Raw genomic sequence first — 27,108 nt, 5'->3', positions numbered from 1 at the left:
AGTCAGCGAGCCTGAACACCCGACCCCGTTAGCATAGTGACCTCTTAGGGCAAGTATGGGTTGCTGAAGACCTATTTTCTATCCGGACCTGCACGGGTTTCATGCAATATGAACATACAGTGTTTGTTGTATACATGTCTTTGTAGAATCCCACCTGACGGTACGTCAGTAGCGGCAGTTAAATGAAGGAACGGTTCCGTTCTGGAAGATGCCGACAAAGGAACACAACCCTCACACAAACCACAGGTCACCTTGGCACCTAATTTGTAGGTGATTCTATTTATGCTAGCTTTTGTCCGGCATGGTAGAAACATATGTGGAAACGTATAATGCACAAACAGAAAGGGTGATATTTTGAAGAGCAAATAATTCACACTTACCCTCTTTTTGCTCTAATTTTTAAGTACAAAATGGTTCAAAAGGAACCGCAATGGACGTTGCACCGTCGCGCACCTGGCAACATAGTTGATGTTCATAACGCTCACTCACTCACTCACTCACCTCCCTCCCCCGAGTAGCCCATGTGACTAGTGGCAAGCTGTGGAGGTTCCCCGACACGGTTGGCGGCCTTGACCGTCACGGTGTAGGGCTGGTAGACGTCATCAACCGGTATATCAAAACGGCCCTTGAAAGAGTCGTTACGGATGTAGCTCTGGACAGTGTTGTCGCCCACCTTGCTGATCATGACGACGTAGTGGAAGCCGGGGCCGTTGTGTTGAATTGGGGCCATCGGCTGTAACAGATCAGGGGGACCTCAGGCTCACTTGCTCTTCCATGTACATGTCTGTTTCCCCTCTGACCCTATATCTCCCCAAACCGCATCCTGTACCATCACAAAACCCTTCATTCGCCCTTAATCTGACCCTACCATCGCCAAAACACCCAACCTGGGCCTAAACCCTTACCTAACCCTACCATCACTGTAACTCTAACCTAAACCCTAACTCTAATCATCAACACAGCCCTACTGCAACCGTAGCCCTAAAATTCTAACCCTTCCATCGCCTTAACCAAACCATAGAATATATTTCTAAACCTCCCAAACCCTTCATCGCCATAACGGAACACAGAGGCAACACCCAAACACCATATCAGTACCGATACCCTAGACTAACATTTAGTCCCAGATATAAAGTTATCTCATTCAAAAATATATATCCACAAAATATAAAATCAAATCCAAATGGAGCCAAGAACACTACTTAATTTCAGGGCTGAAGCGATCTAGACTTGCCAAATCTCTCTAGACCAGAGTTGGGAACATTTCTGGATTTATTCTCAAGTGTCTGAGTGACAGACTACCGAAACCCATCCATCACCCAACACCCATCAGATCACATGGCTTGTACTAACCTCCCACTCCACCGCCAGGACGTTGGTTGTATCTGTGACTGTGTGCACCTTCTTGGGGTGGAAAGGTGGCCTGTTTTCGGGGGTTTCACACATATTCATCGTAGGGGCACTAGGAAGGCCGGGTCCAATCTCATTCACAGCTTTCACACGGAAGGTGTACGAACCAAACGGCGACAATTCCACTTTGGCTTGACGCTTATTGGCCCCCACTGTTTTCATCTTGTACCAATTTCCTGGGTCATAGTCGGTGCTGTATTCCACAAAAAATCTCTTCAGAGGTGAGTGGTTGGTCAGAGAAGTGTTGAATTTCCAGGCTATAGTTGCACTATCTCCGTCACAACGTAACAATGTCACTTTTGAAGGCTCGCCCGGGGGTGCTGTTGGGGATAATATGAGAAAGGGTTATTCAAGCCAGGAAGCCTGCATACAACTTTGTACATTATGTTTCTCCCCTTGCCAATATGTTTGCAAGCTCAAGATAAAAGCCCCTGCTAAACGTTAAACTTGCATCGTCCTACATCGAAAGAAGTGATGCAGGTCTGAGACGTTTACCACTTTTGTAAAACCCACGAGCGTAGGTATGACCCAAGGTGACCTGTGGTTTGTGTGAGGAATGTGTTCCCTTGTCGGCATCTTCCAGAACGGAACCGTTCCTTCATTTAACTGCCGCTACTGACGTACCGTCAGGTGGGATTCTACAAAGACATGTGTTCATCTAACACTGTATGTTCATATTGCATGAAACCCGTGCAGGTCCGGATAGAAAATAGGTCTTCAGCAACCCATACTTGCCCTAAGAGGTCACTATGCTAACGGAGTCGGGTGTTCAGGCTCGCTGACTTGGTTGTTGCATGTCATCGTATCCCATTTGCGTGGATCGATGCTCATGATTTTAACCATGCGATTGTCTGCTCAAGAATTGATTATATAAAGATCGCCGTTATATAGCTTGAACATTGTTGAGTGTGGCGTCAAATAACACAGAGTGTACAGTACTTTAAATCGGGAAAAGTGTATGACCACTGCTAACACAGTACATGGCAAACCAGTGTTTGAATTGAATGTCACAGCTTACGACCTGCACTACTTACTAAACACGAACTCTCATAAAAAACCGCTCTGGTTATGTGTGTGTACATATGAATGCTCCTTATCAAAGACACCCCCCCAGCACACACACACACACACACACACACACACACACACACACACACACACACACACACACACACACACACACACACACACACACACACACACACACACACACACACACACACACACACACACACACACACACACACACACACACACACACACACACACACACACACACACGGCCAACCCCAGCTTCATGAGTGTTCCTTACCCTGAACCAGCAAACGTGCAGTCGCCACGACGGAGTCTATGCCGTTGGTTGCCACGCATTTATACACAGCTGTATCTGCCAATGCTACCTTTGTGATGACTAGCCTCCCGTTCTGTCGGTTCAGTTGAGGATTGGTGAAGTCCAGCGTTGTGTTGTCTTTCTTCCACTCATAGCGGAGGTTGTTCACCTCAGCAGGGTCAGTAGCAGCCTTGCACTCCATCACTGCATCCTGCCCGGTCCGCACAGACACGTCCTTAGGACCGTGCACAATCCGTGTTGGATCTGAAAAGGGAGTGGATCAAGGCATAACCTGATGATATATGGTTAGTGAGTGAGTATGGTTTTGCGCCGCTGTTAGCAATATTCCAGAAATGGACATCAGAAATAGGTTTTACACATTGTACCCATGTGGGGAATCGAACCCTTGACGAGCGAATTCTTTACCACTAGGCTACCCCACCGCCCCGTATATGGTTAGAACCGGTAGATAGGTTGCTGAACAGATGCAACTCCAGCTCAACGATAAGCTTCTGTAGGTGGTGCTTCAACGTTAGTAATGCATATAACTAAGGGGTAGATCATTTGATATTTTGACGGGGGTTGGGGTGGTGATGGTGGGCTGTGATTTTATCGAACAAAATAAATTGTTCCCGAAAATTCTTGAAAAAACAATCATGCTTTATATAGTTGTCAAAATAGAAATTCGGCTGCCATAAAAATTGTTTGGCTCATTGTAGTAAGTGAAAAAACCCATCTGGTTTTGCAGCTGTAGCTGATAAAATATCTAGTCTCAATAACAACTCCTAAAGATTGACAAATCATTGATCGGCTTTAAGCACCAAGTCCGCATTTATTCTTTGTCCCCGAACCAGGGATTCGATATGGAACGCACTGAAACACTGTTCCCAACGTGTTTCCTTGTAAACATCGTTCTCTAGGTGTGGCCACAAGCCGTGTACAGTCATCTGGTTAATACGCATATGAAATGCACCATGACAATTAAGGACTTCAGTGAATGACTTACCTCTAATGATTACTGTATATTTACTGTTGTCCTCGCCGTATTTGTTCCGTACAAAACACTTGAACAGACCACCATCTCTCATCATGGCTTTCTGAAAAACCCACAACATTGACTTACAGACATTGTTCCCGTGGCAACACTGTGACACGGATACCAATCAGTCCCTTCATTACCCACTGTTGGTTTAACCATCTAATTGATCTTCTTCGTCCAACAAAACAGTAACCCTACCTCGCTTACATGAAGACATCCACCAAATTTCAAATCAGTGTTCAAACGGTAACTTGTATAAATCCTCTGACAAAATGTGTACCTTATGATAATGCACCCGCACCAATTCTTCGAGAGATACTGAAAAATCTTCTAACATCCCATGTCTGAGTCACTTGAGTTAATCGCCGTTTCGAATTCTATTTCAGATTTATCACAGGGAGTAAGCTTCAGGTGGGAGAATGGTCCCAGTTTACGCAGGTCATAGAGGATCAAGCATGGTCATTTGAACCGAAGCCCTTCGTATCCTCTAGCTGACAAAGCTGTGGCCATGTTAGGGCAGAGACCCGTCTTGTAACAGATTATGCCTATTGGTAACACTTACGCCAATCAGCAGAGATCCGTTCTCAAACAGTTCATATCTCCCATCTGCATACAGTTTCTTCTCTCCCTTAAACCACACGAGGTCCGGGACGGGGTGACCGGTGTGGTGGCAGTGTAGGAGTGCCCTTCCCCCTCGAATGACCTTCACATCTGCATGCTCAGGTTCATTGATGACTGCAGGGATGGCTAGAAAGATTCAAGTCATGAATGTGTTATTGCTCAAACTAGACTACAAAGTGTAGCACTGCATTCGTCAGAAGTATGCTCCATGCGGTGTTCTTCATTCAGTATAATGTACCTAGCAAACCAAGGTTCCAGCCTGCACGGTCCTCAGGATATGATCAGCACAATATATTGAATATTGCCACCTCAATTATTCTAAAGAACCGTTTAGTGGTAAGTTAAATGCTTATAGTTTAAACTACAAATGTACCGCCTTCTGGGAAGTACTCTCAACCAATCAATCTCCATGAACCCTTAAGTCTATTCATGAGAAATGCATTGAAATTCTTATCTTTAATTGGGAACCGTTTATCCTTCCTAACATGAAATCGTCCGCAAGCTCCTTAAATTTGTACCCCAAATCCAACGAACACATAGTCAATGTTTTGTTTGTTTGTTTGTTTTTTGTTTAACGCCGCACTCAGCAATATTCCAGCTATATGACGGCGGTCTGTAAAATAATCGAGTCTGGACCAGACAATCCAGTGATTGACATCATGAGCATCGATCCACGCAATTGGGATCGATGACATGTATCAACCAAGTCAGCGAGCCTGACCACTGGACCCCGTTAGTCGCCTTTTACGACAAGCATAGTCGCCTTTTACGGCAAGTATGGGTTGCTGAAGACCTATTCTACCCCGGAATCTTCACGGGTCACATAGTCAATGTCTCTGGGCTGAAACGAACGTCGTCTTTATCAAATGTCAGCGATTACAGATGTCTGCTTTATGTAACGTTGTACCAAGAACCCACCTAGAATGTTGATGTAGGTGTCGGACCAGACGTAGCCGTGGATGTTGGAGGCGTTACACTGGACGGCCATGGTGTCCGTGCGTCTCACGTCCGTCAACACCAGTTTCCCCTCAGTTATTCTCTGGTTCTCTTTCGGCTCTCGTTCTGTTAGATGTTTGAACATAGACGAATGTAATATCTGGAGATGTGTTACACCTTCGTGACATATGGGGAGGAAACATTTAGGCAAGAAGACTGTCTAAATCAAAACAAAAAAAGGCCAAGAAGTTTAACTTAAGCTTGATGTATATTGATGATCTGATATTGTTCAATCGTGGTCAAATAGCCAATACCCTTTCATTGATCTATTCACGTTTTAGAACTATGCATAAAGAGAGGCAACAAACTATCCAGAAGTCTGTGGGGTGACTTCAACGTACCAATAGTCAACACTAACTTTATGTCGAGCAATTTTCCAGCAGCTGCATCCTTTTCTGTGTTCATTTCAGAACTGGTTAGGATTAATCGAGCAAGCCCTATCGACCAATATTTCAAGAGTTGTTTGATCAGGAGTACAGCATTCAAGGCCTTACTGAAGCATTCACACCATGTTATGGTAGACATGTGGAGGGCATTTCCAAATTTGAAACATCAGCGACCATTTGCCCCATTCAGTTCCCTTTTTGACTTGCACCATATATTCCCGAGTTTGTTCAGATGAACACTTGAATTGTCCTTGCATGAGTTCGTGACTGGTGTCGTCAGTATGGATGGATACGCTCACCTTTTCCTGAACATCTGGTATCAACACTAACTGAAGGTGAGTTGTTAACACACACCGTGATACAGTCGGTATGGATGGATACGCTCACCTTTTCCTGAACATCTGGTATCAACACTAACTGAAGGTGAGTCGTTAACACACACCGTGATACAGTCAGTATGGATGGATACGCTCACCTTTTCCTGAACATCTGGTATCAACACTAACTGAAGGTGAGTCGTTAACACACACCGTGATACAGTCAGTATGGATGGATACGCTCACCTTTTCCTGAACATCTGGTATCAACACTAACTGAAGGTGAGTCGTTAACACACACCGTGATACAGTCGGTATGGATGGATACGCTCACCTTTTCCTGAACATCTGGTATCAACACTAACTGAAGGTGAGTCGTTAACACACACCGTGATACAGTCTGTATGGATGGATACGCTCACCTTTTCCTGAACATCTGGTATCAACACTAACTGAAGGTGAGTCGTTAACACACACCGTGATACAGTCGGTATGGATGGATACGCTCACCTTTTCCTGAACATCTGGTATCAACACTAACTGAAGGTGAGTCGTTAACACACACCGTGATACAGTCGGTATGGATGGATACGCTCACCTTTTCGTGAACATCTGGTATCATCACTAACTGAAGGTGAGTCGTTAACACACACCGTGATACAGTCGGTATGGATGGATACGCTCACCTTTTCCTGAACATCTGGTATCAACACTAACAGAAGGTGAGTCGTTAACACACACCGTGATACAGTCGGTATGGATGGATACGCCCACCTTTTCGTGAACATCTGGTATCATCACTAACTGAAGGTGAGTCGTTAAGACACACCGTGATACAGTCGGTATGGATGGATACGCTCACCTTTTCGTGAACATCTGGTATCAATACTAACTGAAGGTGAGTCGTTAAGACACACCGTGATACAGTCGGTATGGATGGATACGCCCACCTTTTCGTGAACATCTGGTATCATCACTAACTGAAGGTGAGTCGTTAACACACACCGTGATACAGTCGGTATGGATGGATACGCCCACCTTTTCGTGAACATCTGGTATCAACACTAACTGAAGGTGAGTCGTTAACACACACCGTGATACAGTCGGTATGGATGGATACGCCCACCTTTTCGTGAACATCTGGTATCATCACTAACTGAAGGTGAGTCGTTAACACACACCGTGATACAGTCGGTATGGATGGATACGCTCACCTTTTCGTGAACATCTGGTATCATCACTAACTGAAGGTGAGTCGTTAACACACACTGTGATACAGTCGGTATGGATGGATACGCCCACCTTTTCGTGAACATCTGGTATAGACACTAACTGAAGGTGAGTCGTTAACACACACCGTGATACAGTCGGTATGGATGGATACGCTCACCTTTTCGTGAACATCTGGTATCATCACTAACTGAAGGTGAGTCGTTAACACACACCGTGATACAGTCGGTATGGATGGATACGCCCACCTTTTCGTGAACATCTGGTATCATCACTAACTGAAGGTGAGTCGTTAACACACACCGTGATACAGTCGGTATGGATGGATACGCCCACCTTTTCGTGAACATCTGGTATCAACACTAACTGAAAGTGAGTCATTAACACACACCGTGATACAGTCGGTATGGATGGATACGCCCACCTTTTCGTGAACATCTGGTATCATCACTAACTGAAGGTGAGTCGTTAACACACACCTTGATACAGTTGGTATGGATGGATACGCTCACCTTTTCGTGAACATCTGGTATCATCACTAACTGAAGGTGAGTCGTTAACACACACCGTGATACAGTCTGTATGGATGGATACGCTCACCTTTTCGTGAACATCTGGTATCATTACTAACTGAAGGTGAGTCGTTAACACACACCGTGATACAGTCGGTATGGATGGATACGCCCACCTTTTCGTGAACATCTGGTATCATCACTAACTGAAGGTGAGTCGTTAACACACACCGTGATACAGTCGGTATGGATGGATACGCCCACCCATTGTGAACATCTGGTATCATCATTAACTGAAGGTGAGTCGTTAACACACACCGTGATACAGTCGGTATGGATGGATACGCTCACCTTTTCGTGAACATCTGGTATCAACACTAACTGAAGGTGAGTCGTTAACACACACCGTGATACAGTCGGTATGGATGGATACGCCCACCTTTTCGTGAACTTCTGGTATCAACACTCACTGAAGGTGAGTCGTTAACACACACCATGATACAGTCGGTATGGATGGATACGCCCACCTTTTCGTGAACATCTGGTATCATCACTAACTGAAGGTGAGTCGTTAAGACACACCGTGATACAGTCGGTATGGATGGATACGCCCACCTTTTCGTGAATATCTGGTTTCATCACTAACTGAAGGTGAGTCGTTAACACACACCGTGATACAGTCGGTATGGATGGATACGCCCACCTTTTCGTGAACATCTGGTATCAACACTAACTGAAGGTGAGTCGTTAACACACACCGTGATACAGTCGGTATGGATGGATACGCTCACCTTTTCGTGAACATCTGGTATCAATACTAACTGAAGGTGAGTCGTTAACACACACCGTGATACAGTTGGTATGGATGGATACGCTCACCTTTTCGTGAACATCTGGTATCATCACTAACTGAAGGTGAGTTGTTAACACACACCGTGATACAGTCGGTATGGATGGATACGCTTACCTTTTCGTGAACATCTGGTATCATCACTAACTGAAGGTGAGTCGTTAAGACACACCTTGATACAGTCGGTATGGATGGATACGCCCACTTTTTCGTGAATATCTGGTATCATCAATAACTGAAGGTGAGTCGATAACACACACCGTGATACAGTCGGTATGGATGGATACGCTCTCCTTTTCGTGAACATCTGGTATCATCACTAACTGAAGGTGATGCGTTAACACACACCGTGATACAGTCGGTATGGATGGATACGCCCACCTTTTCGTAAACATCTGGTATCATCACTAACTGAAGGTGAGTCGGTAACACACCGTGATACAGTCGGTATGGATGGATACGTTCACCTTTTCATGAACATCTGGTATCATCACTAACTGAAGGTGAGTCGTTAACACACACCTTGGCACAGTCGGTATGGATGGATACGCTCACATTTTCGTGAACATCTGGTATCATCACTAGCTCTGATAGTGATCCGTTACCACACATTCGGAATCGGACAATTGAGTCTGCTTTTAAATGTCAAATTCGCCTTGCCAATTTCCACACAAAAAGATTTCTGAGAAACCACCCAGTATTCCATGTACATGTACCTACTGCCCCCTTCACCCTATTCTATCAGCCAGCTGCACGTCACCTTCAGCATACCTCTCAGTGGGATGCCATTTATAAGCCACTCAATATGTGGACTGGGAGTTCCTGCCGCCCGGCAGTCTATCACCACGTCTTCCCCCTCGTCAGCAGTGACGTCTTTGGGCTCCGTCACCCACGTCGGCGCCGCTGGAACAGGATGGGTGGATTTCTACAAATTTCTTCTATTAAAAAAATTATGTTTTCATAGGCTGACAAAATGGTCATATTGAATGCTGTTTCAATGCATTTATTTTGATAAACATCAGTTACAATATGTATCCATAGAAACAACTAACTTCTACACAATGGTGTCTTTTAGCCCTACCTTCTACGTCCGCTGTGAATGCCCTTGTCAACTATTTTATCCCTACCTTCTACGTCCGCTGTGAATGCCCTTGTCAACTATTTTATCCCTACCTTCTATGTCCACCGTGAATGTCCTTGTCAACTATTTTATCCATACCTTCTACGCCCACCGTGAATGTCCTTGTCAACTATATTTTATCCCTTCCTTCTACGTCCACCGTGAATGTCCTTGTCAACTTTATTTCATCCCCACCTTCTATGTCCACTGACAATGCCCTTGCTAACTGTTTTTAACCCTACCTTCTACGCCCACCGTGAATGTCCTTGTCAACTATATTTTATCCCTACCTTCTACGTCCACCGTGAATGTCCTTGTCAACTATATTTTATCCCTACCTTCTACGCTCACCGTGAATGTCCTTGTCAACTATATTTTATCCCTACCTTCTACGCCCACCGTGAATGTCCTTGTCAACTATATTTTATCCCTACCTTCTATGTCCACTGAGAATGTCCTTGCTAACTATTTTTAACCCTACCTTCTACGCCCACCGTGAATGTCCTTGTCAACTATATTTTATCCCTTCCTTCTACGTCCACCGTGAATGTCCTTGTCAGCTATATTTTATCCATTCCTTCTACGTCCACCGTGAATGTCCTTGTCAACTTTATTTCATCCCCACCTTCTATGTCCACTGACAATGCCCTTGCTAACTGTTTTTAACCCTACCTTCTACGCCCACCGTGAATGTCCTTGTCAACTATATTTTATCCCTACCTTCTACGTCCACCGTGAATGTCCTTGTCAACTATATTTTATCCCTACCTTCTACGCTCACCGTGAATGTCCTTGTCAACTATATTTTATCCCTACCTTCTACGCCCACCGTGAATGTCCTTGTCAACTATATTTTATCCCTTCCTTCTACGTCCACCGTGAATGTCCTTGTCAACTTTATTTCATCCCCACCTTCTATGTCCACTGACAATGCCCTTGCTAACTGTTTTTAACCCTACCTTCTACGCCCACCGTGAATGTCCTTGTCAAGTATATTTTATCCCTACCTTCTACGTCCACCGTGAATGTCCTTTTCAACTATATTTTATCCCTACCTTCTACGTCCACCGTGAATGTCCTTGTCAACTATATTTTATCCCTACCTTCTACGCCCACCGTGAATGTCCTTGTCAACTATATTTTATCCCTACCTTCTATGTCCACTGAGAATGTCCTTGCTAACTATTTTTAACCCTATCTTCTACGCCCACCGTGAATGTCCTTGTCAACTATATTTTATCCCTACCTTCTACGCCCACCGTGAATGTCCTTGTCAACTATATTTTGACCCTACCTTCTACGCCCACCGTGAATGTCCTTGTCAACTATATTTTATCCCTACCTTCTACGCCAACCGTGAATGTCCTTGTCAACTATATTTTGACCCTACCTTCTACGCCCACCGTGAATGTCCTTGTCAACTATTTTTCATCCCTACCTTCTACGCCAACCGTGAATGTCCTTGTCAACTATATTTTATCCCTACCTTCTCAACAACCGTGAATGTCCTTGTCAACTATATTTTATCCCTACCTTCTACACCAACCGTGAATGTCCTTGTCAACTATATTTTATCCCTACCTTCTACGCCAACCGTGAATGTCCTTGTCAACTATATTGTATCCCTACCTTCAACGTCCACTGTGAATGTCCTTGTCAACTATATTTTATCCCTACCTTCTACGCCAACCGTGAATGTCCTTGTCAACTATATTTTATCCCTACCTTCTACGCCAACCGTGAATGTCCTTGTCAACTATATTTTATCCCTACCTTCTACGTCCACTGTGAATGTCTTGTTAACTATCATTTACCCCTACCTTCTACGTCCACTGTGAATGTCCTTGTGAGGGGCCTGGTTCCCTGTTGGCTCCCTGTACACATGTACACTCCTGTATCAGCCTCCTCCAGCTTCTCGATTCGAATCTCATGGTTTCCTGGTCCAAATTTACTTCGTGTTAAGTTCAGCATGGATCCGTCGGCGCGGCTCCAGGACACTTGGGGTCGTGGACTTAAGAAGCGATAGAGAGAACTCAGTTTATATAGCAAGAATTGGTTAGAGTCAGTTGCCAATCAGAAATACCAGGACTCTAGGAGCTCCTATTCAGATCGGTGTTAATTGCCGGAAGGTATTATTGGTTGTGAAAGAACAGAGCTTGGTTCGTGAGTGGCATTTAATTTTGACACCTTGTACCTTATATCAGAATATAATACTTCATATGTACTGGGGTTTTGTCCTGTATACAATAGTATCTTTTCTTGCAATCTTGGGAGGAATCAGCAAGTTTGGATCATCTTTCAAACCACTGAACATTTCATCTGACCAGGACATAGGTTCTTGAGTTGCATTCGTACCGGGTCAGAGCAGGTCCCTAGTGAGTCATGTGTGTCGTACTGGGGGCAGCTTTATATGTCATGTCACCCCTATGGCTCGTTGCCCGTGTTTCCAGTCATTGGATTGTTACTCGATACAGTTACAGGCTGTCGTGGATACAGTTACAGGATGTCGTGGATACAGTTACAGGCTGTCGTGGATACAGTTACAAGATGTCTTGGATACAGTTACAGGCTGTCGTGAATACAGTTGCAGGATGTCGTGGATACAGTTACAGGCTGTCGTGAATATAGTTACAGGATGTCGTGGATACAGTTACAGGATGTCGTGGATACAGTTACAGGCTGTCGTGAATATAGTTACAGGATGTCGTGGATACAGTTACAGGATGTCGTGGATACAGTTACAGGCTGTCGTGAATATAGTTACAGGATGTCGTGGATACAGTGACAGGCTGTCGTGGATACAGTTACAGGATGTCGTGGATACAGTTACAGACTGTCGTGGATAAAGTTACAGTCTGTCGTGGATACAGTTACAGGCTGTCGTTGATACAGTTACAGGATATCATGGATACAGTTACAGGCTGTCGTGGATACAGTTACAGGCTGTCGTGGATACAGTTACAGGCTGTCGTGGATACAGTTACAGGATGTCGAGGATACAGTTACAGGCTGTCGTGGATACAGTTACAGGATGTCGTGGATACAGTGACAGGCTGTCGTGGATACAGTTACAGGATGTCGTGGATACAGTTACAGGCTGTCGTTGATACAGTTACAGGATATCATGGATACAGTTACAGTCTGTTGTGGAACAGTTACAGGATGTCGTGGATACAGTTACAGGATGTCATGGAAACAGTTTCATGCTGTGGTGGTACAGGAGGTATATATACAATATAGTAACATGTACTCACTTGCCCCCGAATATACACATCATCTTCAGCGTCTTCCCCTGCAGACCCAACATTGCGGCCGGAGTTTGCCACATAAGAGACATCGGTTCGTCGACAGGCTTACCTACAACAGAGTGGGATAGTGACGATGTGAGCAATGTCAACTGCATATCCATCCAGTCTTTCATAGCCTTCTGCTAAAAGCGGCTTAAATGTAAAATCGACTCAATTTATGCACTATCTGTACACGACATACCTCCTTGTAGCTTCAACCTGAAGGAGTTCCCGTACGTCATTGATCTTGTGATTTGATTGTAGGCCACACAGGCATACTCCGCGTCCCCCTTGATCTCGTCCTCGCGTACACTCACAAAGTATAGGTCACCTGCAAAAATAGGGTAAGTAATACTTATTGTAACAAGGGTTGGTCGAAAAGCTCTTCAACCAAAACTGCTGCTGCGACAGTTAGAGCAGTCAAAATATTGATTCAAAATGCTCTTAAACTTAAACAGCAGCAGGAAAGGTGAGATCAGTGATGATTCAATACGTTCTTCAACCTAAGCTGCAGGAGGAAAGGTGAGATCAGTGATGATTCAATACGTTCTTCAACCTAAGCTGCAGGAGGAAAGGTGAGATCAGTGATGATTCAATACGTTCTTCAACCTAAGCTGCAGGAGGAAAGGTGAGATCAGTGATGATTCAATACGTTCTTCAAACTAAGCTGCAGCAGGAAAGGTGAGATCAGTGATGATTCAATACGTTCTTCAACCTAAGCTGCAGGAGGAAAGGTGAGATCAGTGATGATTCAATACGTTCTTCAACCTAAGCTGCAGGAGGAAAGGTGAGATCAGTGATGATTCAATACGTTCTTCAAACTAAGCTGCAGGAGGAAAGGTGAGATCAGTGATGATTCAATACGTTCTTCAACCTAAGCTGAAGGAGGAAAGGTGAGATCAGTGATGATTCAATACGTTCTTCAACCTAAGCTGCAGGAGGAAAGGTGAGATCAGTGATGATTCAATACGTTCTTCAACCTAAGCTGCAGGAGGAAAGGTGAGATCAGTGATGATTCAATACGTTCTTCAACCTAAACTGCAGGAGGAAAGGTGAGATCAGTGATGATTCAAGACGTTCTTCAACCTAAGCTGCAGGAGGAAAGGTGAGCTCATTAACCTAGACGTTTAGCGGAGGTCGACAAAAGGAACCAACAAAACAGCTTAACGTGTGTGCATCTCGACCTCCTCTTCAGCGATTCCCCCGGTTTAAAATACTGTATCGCACGGTCGGACAAGAATTAGAACAAGTCATAATGACATAATAATGCTTAAAAACATGCATGGTTCGTTATAAAGTCATCAGGTGTGTTCATATAAATAAAAATCAGGCGTTAGAATTTCAATACTTGCATGTTTTGGGACACTAAATGCATAGGTTAGGCTAAAATGTTACAACAATGCTCATTTTAGCGGTTTCGGGAAGTTTTTTTCTAAAATTTGAACATAGGCAAGTCTTTGGCCAAAGCTGATGTTCGTAAGATTTGTTTGCTTGTTTGTTGCAGTCAGCAATATTGCACCTTTATGACTGCGGAAATCGAGTCTGTGGTTGGCATCATGAGCATCATGAGCATCCATCTATGCTATTGGGATACGATGACATGCATCAACCAAGTCAGCCACCCGTTAGTAGCATGGGTTGCTGAAGACCTATTCTAACCCGGATTTTCACATGTAGATGTTAACAGTACAGGTATATAAAAATCATTTTGGATCAAAAGAGAGTTGCTCATATGTAAATGATATTTTGAAGTTCGAAAAACCAGGCAATGTCACAAATATTAGCAACATTTGTGTTTTGGGTCCAACATAAAACGTTTGAAGCGGCTGACAAATATCCTACGAAAATGCCATTGATTTTCATAACTTTAATACTTGACGTTTCCAGCTGGCCAAGTAGTGCAGTTGTTGTACCTCTTCCTGCATCATATTAACACTGGCTACTGAAGACGTCATCATTTCAAAAGGACGTAATTTATAACTGTATTTTCTTCGTTAAACTTTCTGCCGTTCGCTGACCCCAGTATCACTTACCTTCATAATCTGTGACGACCGTCTCCGATAGCTCCACGAATTCCTGCTCATCTTCGTAGTCGTAGTCGTACTGGTAGGACCACACAATCCTGGCGTTTGGAACGCTCCTGGGGGGGTTACATCTGAGCTTCAAGGAGCGTCCAGGAACTAGACGTCGGGCTCTGACCTGGGAAGTCCTCCCACTTTCAGCCTTGGCCTCGATAAGTTCGTATTTGTTTGACAGGGATATACCGTGTATGTTCTCAGCTCTACATTGGTAGTAGCCAGCATCCGTCGCCTGGGCGTCGTGGATGACAAGAGTATTGCTTTTTGTTACAACCACACGGCCTTTGTTGATGTCGCTGTTGTAGTCAATGTTGACGCCGGATTTCAGCCAATACAGGCTGGAAAGCAATATCAGAAAATGAATTCCGTTTCTTTGTACAAAGTGTTTTACATGTTTGTCACCCACTAGGTCAATGAATATACCTCAATACTATGACAGCTTCCAACGAAAACACATCTACACTGAAACCCGTTAAACCGGACACCATTAATCAGGACATCCGGCTTTTCGGGCAATTACTGTCAGGAACGTCCACAGATATACAATACATTCTTCGGTGCCCATGATTCGTTTATCCGTAAGATTTAACGCAGAACGGTAACGTCCGCGGTGTTTCAGCGTAGGGGTGATGTACATCTATACTACGCTAGGTATTATACATGTATAGTAATTTCATATTTTGTTAAGATATTGACAAGCATTAGTCATTCGGATTGTAAGAATTTCGCAATAAATATGTTGAACTATGTGTCTTTTAACATACTGCATATTACAAGGTTTAAATGAGTCGGCGCGGTAGGTCGCAGTGACCTAGATACAGGTGATGTGTTTGGTCACCATCATCATCAGCAGCAGCAGCAGCAGCAGCAGCCGGCAAGGTGGTGTGTACTCACACGGGTATGGGTTGTCCCTGGGCTTCGCACGGTAGCTTGAGTCTCTCGCCCTCAACAAAGTGCCTCTTCTTTGGGGACATGTTGGCAACAACAGGGGGCACTGGAATGATGACATGAAGTATGACGCCGTCAACACCTTTACAGTAAAGATTGTCATGCTTCTCTCATCGACGGACGGACTTCTACTGTAGATCCGTTTTATCATTTTAAAAGTTTTCTCTAAATCGAACGCACACTTGAAAAATGACTTATTTAGTTTCCTGACATTATATGTTTGACATGGGTTAGTAATCACAATAAAGTTTGACCCATGTTATGTCGTTATGTCGTATATATATATAATCGTAATTGTTGTTTCTGTAAACCGACCGGTTCCGTCTTAACAACGACCTAATATTCAAGTTTGATGCCTTGAACACATTCCCCTTCCTTTGTTTTACAGACATCTACAAAACATCGACCTGTATTTAGTTCTCGACTAGTTGCTACTATTTAACATTTATTGGTCACTAATCTAATATTATCGACCAATAAATGTCAATATGTTTTCCTTGTTTGCTGTTTAACGCCGCACTCAGCAATACCCTGCTCTATAACGGTTGTTTGTAAATAAGGAGTCTGCGCCAGACAATCCAGTGATTGATGTTACGATCATCTATCTACGCAATTAGGAGACGATGACATGCATCAACCAAGTCAGACTGCCTGACCACCCGATCCCGTTAGTCGCATCTTTCGACAAGCATTGGTTGCTGAAGATCAAATCTAACCCGAAACTTCACGGGCCTGTCAATATGTAAGCGACCAAGAAATAAGAAATAGGCAGTACATATCTGCGATTTCCCCGCTTGTTCTGGATAAGGGATCGATAATGTTTGCAACATCAACGATGTACAACACGGCTGAGGAACAAAAGTGGAAATACGAAAGATCACACTTGTTTGTGTCGAAAGTAAATATTCAGAGTCACCTACTTCCGGATCATCAGTTCAAGAGAAGTTAAAACAGTGAAAGGTTAAAGGTGACGGTATAAAATAACGCTCTGCGCTAAAAAAGAAAGAAAACAAATCGATAGGTAACATAGTCAGTTTGGCGTCGGTGCTGAACATTCAAAACTGACCTCCGTGTAATCATACAAACTGAACGGTCAAGATGGACGACGTGTGTACATGTACCGGTCAAGATGGACGACGTGTGTACATGTACCGGTCAAGATGGACGACGTGTGTACATGTACCGGTCAAGATGGACGACGTGTGTACATGTACCGGTCAAGATGGACGACGTGTGTACATGTACCGGTCAAGATGGACGACGTGTGTACATGTACCGGTCAAGATGAACGACGTGTGTACATGTACCGGTCAAGATGGACGACGTGTGTACATGTACCGGTCAAGATGGACGACGTGTGTACATGTACCGGTCAAGATGGACGACGTGTGTACATGTACCGGTCAAGATGGACGACGTGTGTACATGTACCGGTCAAGATGGACGACGTGTGTACATGTACCGGTCAAGATGAACGACGTGTGTACATGTACCGGTCAAGATGGACGACGTGTGTACATGTACCGGTCAAGATGGACGACGTGTGTACATGTACCGGTCTGACAGCACAATACAAGCAACACACACGTAGCAGGTACAGCTGCTATATTGACATAGTACAATACTGGCGATGGTTGGAATTCAGTCTATATATGAAGGATAGCGTGTATCGCCATGCAGTGTCTTCCTAGAGCATTAACTTACATGTACTGATACCTCATGTCAACAATCACATTCACTACCACAACACTTACGGGGTAACTCGTCAGCTGCCGTATGCACGCCCCAATGCAACATCAGAAGCAGCATCGGCCACGCTCTCCCCGTCTCCATCGCCGCTCACTGCCGTGCCACCCACCTGCAACAGCACCAGTATGTTACATAATTATAATCATGTACAGCCAGACCATTTCTCCTGATGTACGTACATGTATTTCCGATCATGTAAAAAGCTGATTTGTAACACCCCCGGGACTGTGCAGACCAAGCTAGGGACTATAACTACACCGAGGGAAAGGAATGTTGTATTGTAATCAGATATACTAGGTTACCCTCTTGTAATATAAATAAACATTAGTGAGTGAGGAAATATTAACTAAAAATGATGAAACTTTATATAATATCATAATCGTGTTAGTACCATTTATCAAATCGTATCCACCTAACAACTACATGAAAAACATGTGTTATATGAACATTTATTTACAATAAAGGTATGTATTATAAAAAAAAAATTGCCAATTACATGTTGTCATATCATTGGTGGTGATGGCTTTAACCATCAGATGCTGCATGTTTTTTCACATGGTCGCTGCTTGTTTGAGTGCATCTATCAGCTGTATTGCGTGTGCGTCTATCAGTTGCATGTCTTCTGCTGCATTGCATGTGCGTCTATCAGTTGCATGTCTTCTGCTGAATGTTTTGTGTGCTGATTTGTTGAAATTTTGCGCGTATCCGCTGCATGTTTTGTATGTCTACATGCTTTATATACATCTACCTGCTGCATGTTTTATGCGTCTATCCGCTGCATGTTTTGTGTGTCTATTCGCTGCATGTTTTGAGTATTGGTTCGCTGTATGTTTTATGCGTCTATCCGCTGCATGTTTTGTGTGTCTATTCGCTGCATGTTTTGAGTATTGGTTCGCTGTATGTTTTATGCGTCTATCCGCTGCATGTTTTGTGTGTCTATTCGCTGCATGTTTTGAGTATTGTTTCGCTGCATGTTTTCTGCGTCTATCTGTTGCATGTTTTCTGCGTCTATCTGTTGCATGTTTTCTGCGTCTATCTGTTGCATATTTTCTGCGTCTATCTGTTGCATGTTTTCGGCGTCTATCCACTGTATGTTTTCTGCGTCTATCTGTTGCATGTTTTCGGCTTCTATCCGCTGCACGTTTTCTGCGTCTATCCGCTGTATGTTTTCTGCGTCTATCTGTTGCATGTTTTCGGCTTCTATCCGCTGCACGTTTTCTGCGTCTATCCGCTGTATGTTTTCTGCGTCTATCTGTTGCATGTTTTCTGCGTCTATCTGTTGCATGTTTTCTGCGTCTATCTGTTGCATGTTTTCTGCGCTTTGGGTCTTACGCAATATAAGCACACACATTATTTTAATGTAACTCCATGTCATTTGCTGAAACCACGATAGTTTCACATTTCAGTCATATAGGTTATGAACCATCTCTTGTAAAACCATGGCATCTACTTGTTAATGAATATTTCCATCTTGTTCATGGGATGAAACAATGTCATGTAGTTCCTACCTCCGTCCCCGAATCACCACACGGTCTGTCCATACAGCACGTTTACGGGTGGGTGGGGACGAGGGGCTGGGGCGGCTGTTCAAAGGGTGTCTGTTTTAAGATGTTATCAGGCCATGTATCAACATATCAACCCATTAAGTGCCTATATTTTTTTTAAAAGGCAGAATGGGTCGTGGTAGGCACGGTTACTACATATATGTATCCAGGTACGTTTCTACATACAGAAATGTACCCCAGCCACAATCAGAATATAGAAAGGTATCCGGTACCCTAAACCACAGACGAGTCCATATTCTTCAATCCAGTAGTGGTACTGGTGCCCCGGAGCACCTAGTCCAACCCTAGCTAGGCTAAGCTAAGACCTCTCATGATTTCTGTAAACAGAAACTTACCTGGGGTGCCTTATCTGTAGTACCCGTGCCGACAACGACCCCTTCAGGTTTAAGAAGGAGAAAAATATTAAGTAAGAAACTCCCCGTTTGAATCAGGAAACAAACGTGCCTATACCATGGATACAGACCCCTCGAGTACCACCGGGCAACAGCTCATGTGAGCTGCGCTCATCCAAGCTTAAACCGTTAGAACCTCGTCTCAGTAAACAGCAACATTGCAGGAATGTGATGGACGTAATGGATGGAGAGGAGCTAGGCATTATCAAAGGATGGCCAGCAGCCGCACGAAATTCTAGGCGAATGTTCGAGTAAACTGAGCGGCCCTTTTAACCGAACAAAGTTTGTGCAGCTCGCTGAAAGGTTTGTTTATAAGAACAACAACTCTGATAAAAGGCTTCTTCTGAACTCTATGAAGGAGAAAGCACGTGGCTAGGTAATGAGGGTGTCTACTTTATCTCCTGCTACAGCGACGATGAAGTTATGTGCGGTTCACCACGGAGAAAACCGCTCAATGCATTGCCTTATTACAATAGATAGATAGATATATAAACGGACGAATAGTGGTAAACAGATGGCTAATCTGAAGGAAACAGGGCGGATACAAATAGGGATAACGGTAGATGCATAGGTAGACAAATAACAAATACACAGGTATATATTAATTCTCATTGGAGATTCAAAGCTGAGGCATACAAGTATACATAAAGGCAATAAAAAAGGCAGGTTACCGTAGATACAAAGACAGGCAGAAAGCGACTGGATGGGTACAAAGACAGAGCTCTCGATCCTAGGTTCTCCACAGTGATCTGTGGCTCTGTCGCGCTACTATACTCAACGAACTACAAAACTATAGGAGATGGCAAATGGACCGTAATTTATTGCATTTGAAACGTCATTGTATGAAATATACAACACATATACAATGGAATGTGTTCAGTTCATCTGTGCCACTGACGGCGCAAACGACGCGACATCAAACACATGCATCCTCAGAAGATGCTGTAACATGGGGCAGATGGAGTCATTCTGAGGTGAGGTGAAATGGTATTTAACGTCTTGTTTAAGATTATTGAACTTATACAGCGACGTGGATACACTTGTGTGTTTGCGTGTTTGTCTGTTTGTACTAGTCAGGACTAATGCCGATTTTATAGAGCTAGCCCACTGAGGTACCGTGTCGCAGTTTATCATGGATATCCCACTCAGACACAGTATACTGACTCCGAGCTGACCAGTCCTTGTTTTAGCCGCTGAATGTCAAGCACCAGGCAGGGTAACAACAAGTATTAACGTCTTTTGGTATGAGGCGGCTGGGGATCGAACCGGGGACCTTCCGCACTCAGGGCGGACTTTCTACCACTAAACCACGGAGGTGGTTGGAATCACCAATGAACCCCAATGAAACCGGTCAATATGAGTCCTCCTCTGGCGTCTATGAAAGCTTCATAACGAAGGTGATTTCTTATGGTCTAGGCAGATACATTCATCTAGCCAATACTGTGGTATCCTGGAACCGGTTACGTAGAGTGCTTGTTCGAATATACCGATCCTGCACAGCGGTTGTAACCCTTTGTGTACATGTCCGAGGAGGGCATTGGTTGTTCTAGTGTTGTTAAGGTGGTTAAGAAGGCGGTGAATGGTTGCCCTGGTAACATTGAAAGGGTCTGCTACTGCACTAATAGTCTGTCAACCAGACCCCAGAGAGAAAAAAAATAAAAAAGGAGTCCAGTTCAAGTCTAGAATGATTTGGCAAGCCCATGTTGCCTCAGCTCTGAAATTGAGGATTGAAGGATCACAACATACACATACACGATGACTATGACGTCAGTAAAGGACATTCCTCACAGAAACGCCCACATCGCTTGAAGCAACAACTCGTGTCACCACCACGACTGCCAAGCCAAGAAAAGTTCATTACATATCCCACTATCAATAGCGAGGTGTGGTGGCATATTGGGCGATTGGGGGTTCAAAGTAAGTTTTCTCGCGCTGCAGGAACACAGTGACACAACGGCTGTACTGTTCCTTATGTAAAGGGCACTGCGTGGTTGTGAGGGTGTGGTTTGAACTAACGACAATGAGGACACGATAACCAAACAAACAGAGACAAACTAGCTAATAGGTAGCTTTATTGAGGGGTGCTTCCACCATGTCAGGGAAGCGGGTGATAAGACGGACCCACTGAATGGAGGAGTACTTCCACCATGTCAGGGTAGCGGGGTGATAAGACGGACCCACTGAATGGAGGAGTACTTCCACCATGTCAGGGTAGCGGGTGATAAGACGGACCCACTGAATGGAGGAGTACTTCCACCATGTCAGGGTAGCGGGTGATAAGACGGACCCACTGAATGGAGGAGTGCTTCCACCATGTCAGGGTAGCGGGTGATAAGACGGACCCACTGAATGGAGGAGTGCTTCCACCATGTCAGGGTAGCGGGTGATAAGACGGACCCACTGAATGGAGGAGTGCTTCCACCATGTCAGGGTAGCGGGTGATAAGACGGACCCACTGAATGGAGGAGTGCTTCCACCATGTCAGGGTAGCGGGTGATAAGACGGACCCACTGAATGGAGGAGTGCTTCCACCATGTCAGGGTAGCGGGTGATAAGACGGACCCACTGAATGGAGGAGTGCTTCCACCATGTCAGGGTAGCGGGTGATAAGACGGACCCACTGAATGGAGGGGTGATTCCACCATGTCAGGGTAGCGGGTGATAAGATGGACCCACTGAATGGAGGAGTGCTTCCACCATGTCAGGGTAGCGGGAGATAAGACGGACCCACTGAATGGAGGGGTGCTTCCACCATGTCAGGGTAGCGGGTGATAAGACGGACCCACTGAATGGAGGAGTGCTTCCACCATGTCAGGGTAGCGGGTGATAAGACGGACCCACTGAATGGAGGAGTGCTTCCACCATGTCAGGGTAGCGGGTGATAAGACGGACCCACTGAATGGAGGAGTGCTTCCACCATGTCAGGGTAGCGGGTGATAAGACGGACCCACTGAATGGAGGAGTGCTTCCACCATGTCAGGGTAGCGGGTGATAAGACGGACCCACTGAATGGAGGAGTGCTTCCACCATGTCAGGGTAGCGGGTGATAAGACGGACCCACTGAATGGAGGAGTACTTCCACCATGTCAGGGTAGCGGGTGATAAGACGGACCCACTGAATGGAGGAGTACTTCCACCATGTCAGGGTAGCGGGTGATAAGACGGACCCACTGAATGGAGGAGTGCTTCCACCATGTCAGGGTAGCGGGTGATAAGACGGACCCACTGAATGGAGGGGTGCTTCCACCATGTCAGGGTAGCGGGTGATAAGATGGACCCACTGAATGGAGGAGTGCTTCCACCATGTCAGGGTAGCGGGTGATAAGACGGACCCACTGAATGGAGGAGTGCTTCCACCATGTCAGGGTAGCGGGTGATAAGACGGACCCACTGAATGGAGGGGTGCTTCCACCATGTCAGGGTAGCGGGTGATAAGATGGACCCACTGAATGGAGGAGTGCTTCCACCATGTCAGGGTAGCGGGTGATAAGACGGACCCACTGAATGGAGGAGTGCTTCCACCATGTCAGGGTAGCGGGTGATAAGACGGACCCACTGAATGGAGGAGTACTTCCACCATGTCAGGGTAGCGGGTGATAAGACGGACCCACTGAATGGAGGAGTGCTTCCACCATGTCAGGGTAGCGGGTGATAAGATGGACCCACTGAATGGAGGAGTGCTTCCACCATGTCAGGGTAGCGGGTGATAAGACGGACCCACTGAATGGAGGAGTGCTTCCACCATGTCAGGGTAGCGGGTGATAAGACGGACCCACTGAATGGAGGGGTGCTTCCACCATGTCAGGGTAGCGGGTGATAAGACGGACCCACTGAATGGAGGAGTGCTTCTACCATGTCAGGGCAGCTTGGTGATAAAACGAGATGATAAACAATAATTAACTTGGAGTAAACTTTCATACAAGAAATTGTTGTTTTCACAGATGCATAATTGCATGATGACATTATGTCCGCAACCAAAGATAGATTTAGTGCCTGTCGAAATTACATATTAGTCTGGACCCTTTCCTGGAAACCATTAGTGTCTTTGGGAAGACTATAGCAGTTATGGTAGTCTTAGAAGTTGAATGGCATTATGGAACAGGGTGTATGGAGTAAAATGGAGCTCCCTCAAGAGAGTCGAATCATCCAAGGTTTTGTTTTCTCTTAATAACAAAGATTGCAGCCGTGGCACATATAGCATGTATGAAGAGTGTGGGTTTGAGTAGCTGGACTTTTATAGGCACACAGGAGACAGGAATTATATACTGAGGTAGGATATTCCAGTGCTCAGTGTCAGGATGATGTTGCGACTTGATTGGGATGATGTACTTCATCTAATTAACTCCAGTAGATTTGATCTGGTCGTCAATTAAAGTGATGAGGTGATAAGGCCGACCGACTGGCCGTTGGAAAATGGAGTCGATTTGTGACTTCACAGACATATGTAAGCCGACGGTGAAGAGTCCACATTCATATCTGTATTTTAACACCATTTCCACTGGAGTTGTAATGACGAATTCAGGAGATGGAGAACCAAGGAAGAAGCTGAGAGTTTCGTCTGATGGCGTATCAAGGAAGAAGCTGAGAGTTTCATCTGATGGCGTATCAAGGAAGAAGCTGAAAGTTTTATCTGATGGCGTATCAAGAAAGAAGCTGAAAGTTTCATCTGATGGCGTATCAAGGAAGAAGCTGAGAGTTTCATCTGATGGCGTATCATGGAAGAAGCTGAGAGTTTCATCTGATGGCGTATCAAGGAAGAAGCTAAAAGTTTCATCTGATAGCGTATCAAGGAAGAAGCTGAAAGTTTCATCTGATGGCGTATCAAGGAAGAAGCTGAGAGTTTCATCTGATGGCGTATCAAGGAAGAAGCTGAAAGTTTCATCTGATGGCGTATCAAGGAAGAAGCTGAGAGTTTCATCTGATGGCGTATAAAGGAAGAAGCTGAAAGTTTCATCTGATGTCGTATCAAGGAAGAAGCTGAGAGTTTCATCTGATGGCGTGTCAAGGAAGAAGGTGAGAGTTTCATCTGATGGCGTATCAAGGAAAGAGCTGAGAGTTTCGTCTGATGTCGTATCAAGGAAGAAGCTGAGAGTTTCGTCTGATGGCCTTTCAAGGAAGAAGCTGAAAGTTTCATCTGATGTCGTATCAAGGAAGAAGCTGAGAGTTTTATCTGATGGCGTATCAAGGAAAAAGGTGAGAGTTTCATCTGATGGCGTATCAAGGAAGAAGCTGAGAGTTTCATCTGATGGCGTATCAAGGAAGAAGCTGAAAGTTTCATCTGATGGCGTATCAAGGAAGAAGCTGAGAGTTTCATCTGATGGCGTATCAAGGAAGAAGCTGAAAGTTTTATCTGATGGCGTGTCAAGAAAGAAGCTGAAAGTTTCATCTGATGGCGTATCAAGGAAGAAGCTGAGAGTTTCATCTGATGGCGTATCATGGAAGAAGCTGAGAGTTTCATCTGATGGCGTATCAAGGAAGAAGCTAAAAGTTTCATCTGATAGCGTATCAAGGAAGAAGCTGAAAGTTTCATCTGATGGCGTATCAAGGAAGAAGCTGAGAGTTTCATCTGATGGCGTATCAAGGAAGAAGCTGAAAGTTTCATCTGATGGCGTATCAAGGAAGAAGCTGAGAGTTTCATCTGATGGCGTATAAAGGAAGAAGCTGAAAGTTTCATCTGATGTCGTATCAAGGAAGAAGCTGAGAGTTTCATCTGATGGCGTATCAAGGAAGAAGGTGAGAGTGTCATCTGATGGCGTATCAAGGAAGAAGCTGAGAGTTTCGTCTGATGTCGTATCAAGGAAGAAGCTGAGAGTTTCGTCTGATGGCCTTTCAAGGAAGAAGCTGAAAGTTTCATCTGATGGCGTATCAAGGAAGAAGCTGAGAGTTTCATCTGATGGCGTATCAAGGAAAAAGGTGAGAGTTTCATCTGATGGCGTATCAAGGAAGAAGCTGAAAGTTTCATCTGATGTCGTATCAAGGAAGAAGCTGAAAGTTTCATCTGATGGCGTATCAAGGAAGAAGCTGAAAGTTTCATCTGATGTCGTATCAAGGAAGAAGCTGAGAGTTTCATCTGATGGCGTATCAAGGAAGAAGCTGAGAGTTTCATCTGATGGCGTATCAAGGAAGAAGCTGAGAGTTTCGTCTGATGTCGTATCAAGGAAGAAGCTGAGAGTTTCGTCTGATGGCCTTTCAAGGAAGAAGCTGAAAGTTTCATCTGATGGCGTATCAAGGAAGAAGCTGAGAGTTTCATTTGATGGCGTGTCAAGAAAGAAGCTGAAAGTTTCATCTGATGTCGTATCAAGGAAGAAGCTGAGAGTTTCATCTGATGGCGTATCAAGGAAGAAGCTGAGAGTTTCATCTGTTGGCGTATCAAGGAAGACGCTGAGAGTTTCATCTGATGGCGTGTCAAGGAAGAAGCTAAAAGTTTATTTTAATGACAAATCAAGAAAGACGCTTTTCCCGAGGAGGTTACCATGTTTACAATTGCAACCGTGACCAGAAAACATACCTCATAAACACAGTAGATAGGTGGATGGCTCAAATAGTAATTAGTGAAATGTCCGAACACACACTCACAGTCTGGGAGGGAAAACCCTTTGGGGTTTCTGCGAAAACACAAATGAGGATTTTGCCAACTTCACCGTGGAGGTAATGCGCAACTGTATCAACAACAGTGCCTCGGGTTGCCGGCAGCAGCAGCAGCCAGCTGCCTCCACGTGGGCCACAGCGACTGCCTGAACACACGCCGACTGGGCAGTGATCCAGCAGAAATGGGAATTGCAGCCTTGTGAATGGAACCTGTAAATATCCAAAAGCTAAATCTGCGAGAAATACACAGCAAATGATTAACGACATGTAAAAAGGGAAGTGGAGAAACAGTTGAAGTCGTAGTAATATTAGTACAAGGGGTTTGTCTGTGTGAGGTGTCATCAGCGAAACAGACACTACAATTTTTTGAATAACACGTGAGTGGGAGGGTGAGGGAGGGTTGGTTATCGGGGGCGTAGTTGTGTGTGTGGCTGCTTGTACTAGTCCGGAATAATGCCGATTTTATAGTGCTAGCCCACTCAGAGACCATGCCGCAGTTTAACATGAATACCCCACTCAGACACAGTATACTGACTCCGATATACTAAACAGTCCTTGTTTTAGCCCCATAATGTCGAGTACCAGGCAGGTTAACAACAAGTCTAATCTTTTGACGTCTTTTGGTATGACGCGGACGGGGATCGAATCCGGGACCTTCCGCACTCCGGGCGGACGCTCTACCACTAGACC

The 27,108-nt window shown here is 44.8% G+C and overlaps 1 protein-coding gene across 4 annotated transcripts in view; it reads right to left on the bottom strand.

Moving 5' to 3' along the window:
• The window catches only part of LOC124140100 (neuroglian-like), a 74,303-nt gene that overhangs the window by 14,461 nt on the left and 32,734 nt on the right, over positions 1–27,108 (bottom strand). For all 4 annotated transcript variants that reach the window (XM_046507467.2, XM_046507466.2, XM_046507468.2 and 1 more), the window contains exons 2-14: positions 17,879–17,982; positions 16,071–16,170; positions 15,132–15,514; positions 13,301–13,429; positions 13,066–13,168; positions 11,632–11,822; positions 9,463–9,594; positions 5,319–5,462; positions 4,342–4,526; positions 3,747–3,837; positions 2,723–3,004; positions 1,354–1,730; positions 502–733 (exon numbers count right to left, since the gene is read on the bottom strand). In XM_046507467.2, the coding sequence (XP_046363423.2) occupies positions 502–733; positions 1,354–1,730; positions 2,723–3,004; positions 3,747–3,837; positions 4,342–4,526; positions 5,319–5,462; positions 9,463–9,594; positions 11,632–11,822; positions 13,066–13,168; positions 13,301–13,429; positions 15,132–15,514; positions 16,071–16,170; positions 17,879–17,957 (2,428 nt within the window). In that variant the 5' untranslated portion in view covers positions 17,958–17,982. The remainder of the gene's footprint in view (positions 1–501; positions 734–1,353; positions 1,731–2,722; positions 3,005–3,746; positions 3,838–4,341; positions 4,527–5,318; positions 5,463–9,462; positions 9,595–11,631; positions 11,823–13,065; positions 13,169–13,300; positions 13,430–15,131; positions 15,515–16,070; positions 16,171–17,878; positions 17,983–27,108) is intronic.

This window comes from Haliotis rufescens, unplaced genomic scaffold (assembly GCF_023055435.1).
Source record: "Haliotis rufescens isolate VD_foot unplaced genomic scaffold, xgHalRufe1.0.p SCAF_22, whole genome shotgun sequence".
NCBI lineage: Eukaryota > Metazoa > Mollusca > Gastropoda > Lepetellida > Haliotidae > Haliotis > Haliotis rufescens.
Note: the sequence above shows the minus strand (reverse complement) of the source record. Positions and strands in the feature narration are given on the sequence as shown.